This window comes from Geospiza fortis, unplaced genomic scaffold (genome assembly GCF_000277835.1).
Source record: "Geospiza fortis unplaced genomic scaffold, GeoFor_1.0 scaffold1, whole genome shotgun sequence".
NCBI lineage: Eukaryota > Metazoa > Chordata > Aves > Passeriformes > Thraupidae > Geospiza > Geospiza fortis.
Genome location: NW_005054320.1, coordinates 6,062,681 through 6,063,970, shown reverse-complemented (window position 1 = coordinate 6,063,970; position 1,290 = coordinate 6,062,681). Strand labels below are relative to the sequence as shown.

Genomic DNA, 1,290 nt, shown 5'->3' with positions numbered 1-1,290 from the left:
GGATAAAACCAGATTTACTTAAAACCTGCCTTCCCAGACACATAGCAAACATTCCTCAGAGAAAAGACTATGACTACTGTGCCTTATGTACTACCAGGAAAACAAGAAGAACCCCTAAACTTCACTAAAGGAACCACAATAAAGGAAAGTGAATTATCCTAGACACTAATTAAAGACTTCAGCATGGCAAAATACTGCAGAGGTACTGAAGTCTCAAAAACATTTTATCAAGATGCTCGGCATGTTTCCTAATACCTGAATTTTCAATCCACTCCAGCAAACAACATTCCCTACAAATATTTTGTTAATTTATGTTAGTGCTTCGTGGTTTATGATTTGATCTAAAATGCTACTTCTGTGCAAAAGAGGGAAATAAAAGTGGTTTACAACAGCCACAAATTCTCTACTAAAAACAGCCATTGTCTGCCTGTTAGCATTTTTTATGTATGTATATAGCTGAGTTTTTTCATAATGATCTACCATTCCTTAGATTCTGACAATCATAGTTTAGGAGTTAGAATGGAAGCAAGATAAACCTTCCAAATTATTAGAGTGTCCAGCTGAGATCAGACACTACAATTGGCATAATTACTCCCCATTTGCTTCACTAAATTAGAGAAATGGTCAAGCAACTGCACAGAGATATTGCTAGGTCTGCCATCGATAAGCTTCCTGTGTACTTTGAGTTCAAAAACCATAGTTAATGCATGTCAACTGCTGAAAATAAGAGTAACTTAGGATTAATTTTCACTCAGTGCTACAGAGAGCTTTGTGACTGCAAAATAGCCTGATCAGGCAACCTGTGACTGGGCATAGCCCCAAGGTACAATAAACGGCTCTCAGAAAAACAAGACTTTGCAACCAGTAACAGGCTCTGAGACAGCAGGCTCGCTACAGCCTTCCTTCCCTCACTACTTCAATGGTACTAATCATTCTTAGGGACATGAGGACCATACAGACTGAGACTCCAAACAGATGTACATTTTACAAGCTGGTGTTTGTGGTGTTCGCTGACGTTCAGCGTTCTCGGCCCACTTACCCTGTCAGCTTTTAAGACAAAGATCCAGAAAAGGAGGGGGCCTAAGCCATAAACAGCTCCTAGAAAGGACGTCTTGGGTGTCGGGCGGAAAGTCGGGTAGACGTTCTGCGACTTCGCATAGGCCCAGCGGATCAAGGCGGGATTTTCCTGGGGTGCAAAGACAACAGTGGTGAGGCCGCGGGGCTCCGCATGGCCCCTCCACCCGGGGACTGAACCAAGGCACACCGGAAGGGCACCAAGGTCACGGGGAG

General features: G+C 43.1%; 1 protein-coding gene across 1 annotated transcript in view; it reads right to left on the bottom strand.

Annotated features, from left to right (window-relative positions):
* The window catches only part of NDUFB4 (NADH:ubiquinone oxidoreductase subunit B4), a gene marked incomplete at its 5' end in the record, with an annotated part of 1,933 nt that extends 666 nt beyond the window's left edge, over positions 1-1,267 (bottom strand). Inside the window, one exon of the mRNA XM_031056708.1 lies at positions 1,040-1,267. Within this exon, the coding sequence (XP_030912568.1) occupies positions 1,040-1,267 (228 nt within the window). The remainder of the gene's footprint in view (positions 1-1,039) is intronic.
* Between the last annotated feature and the right edge of the window lie 23 nt (positions 1,268-1,290).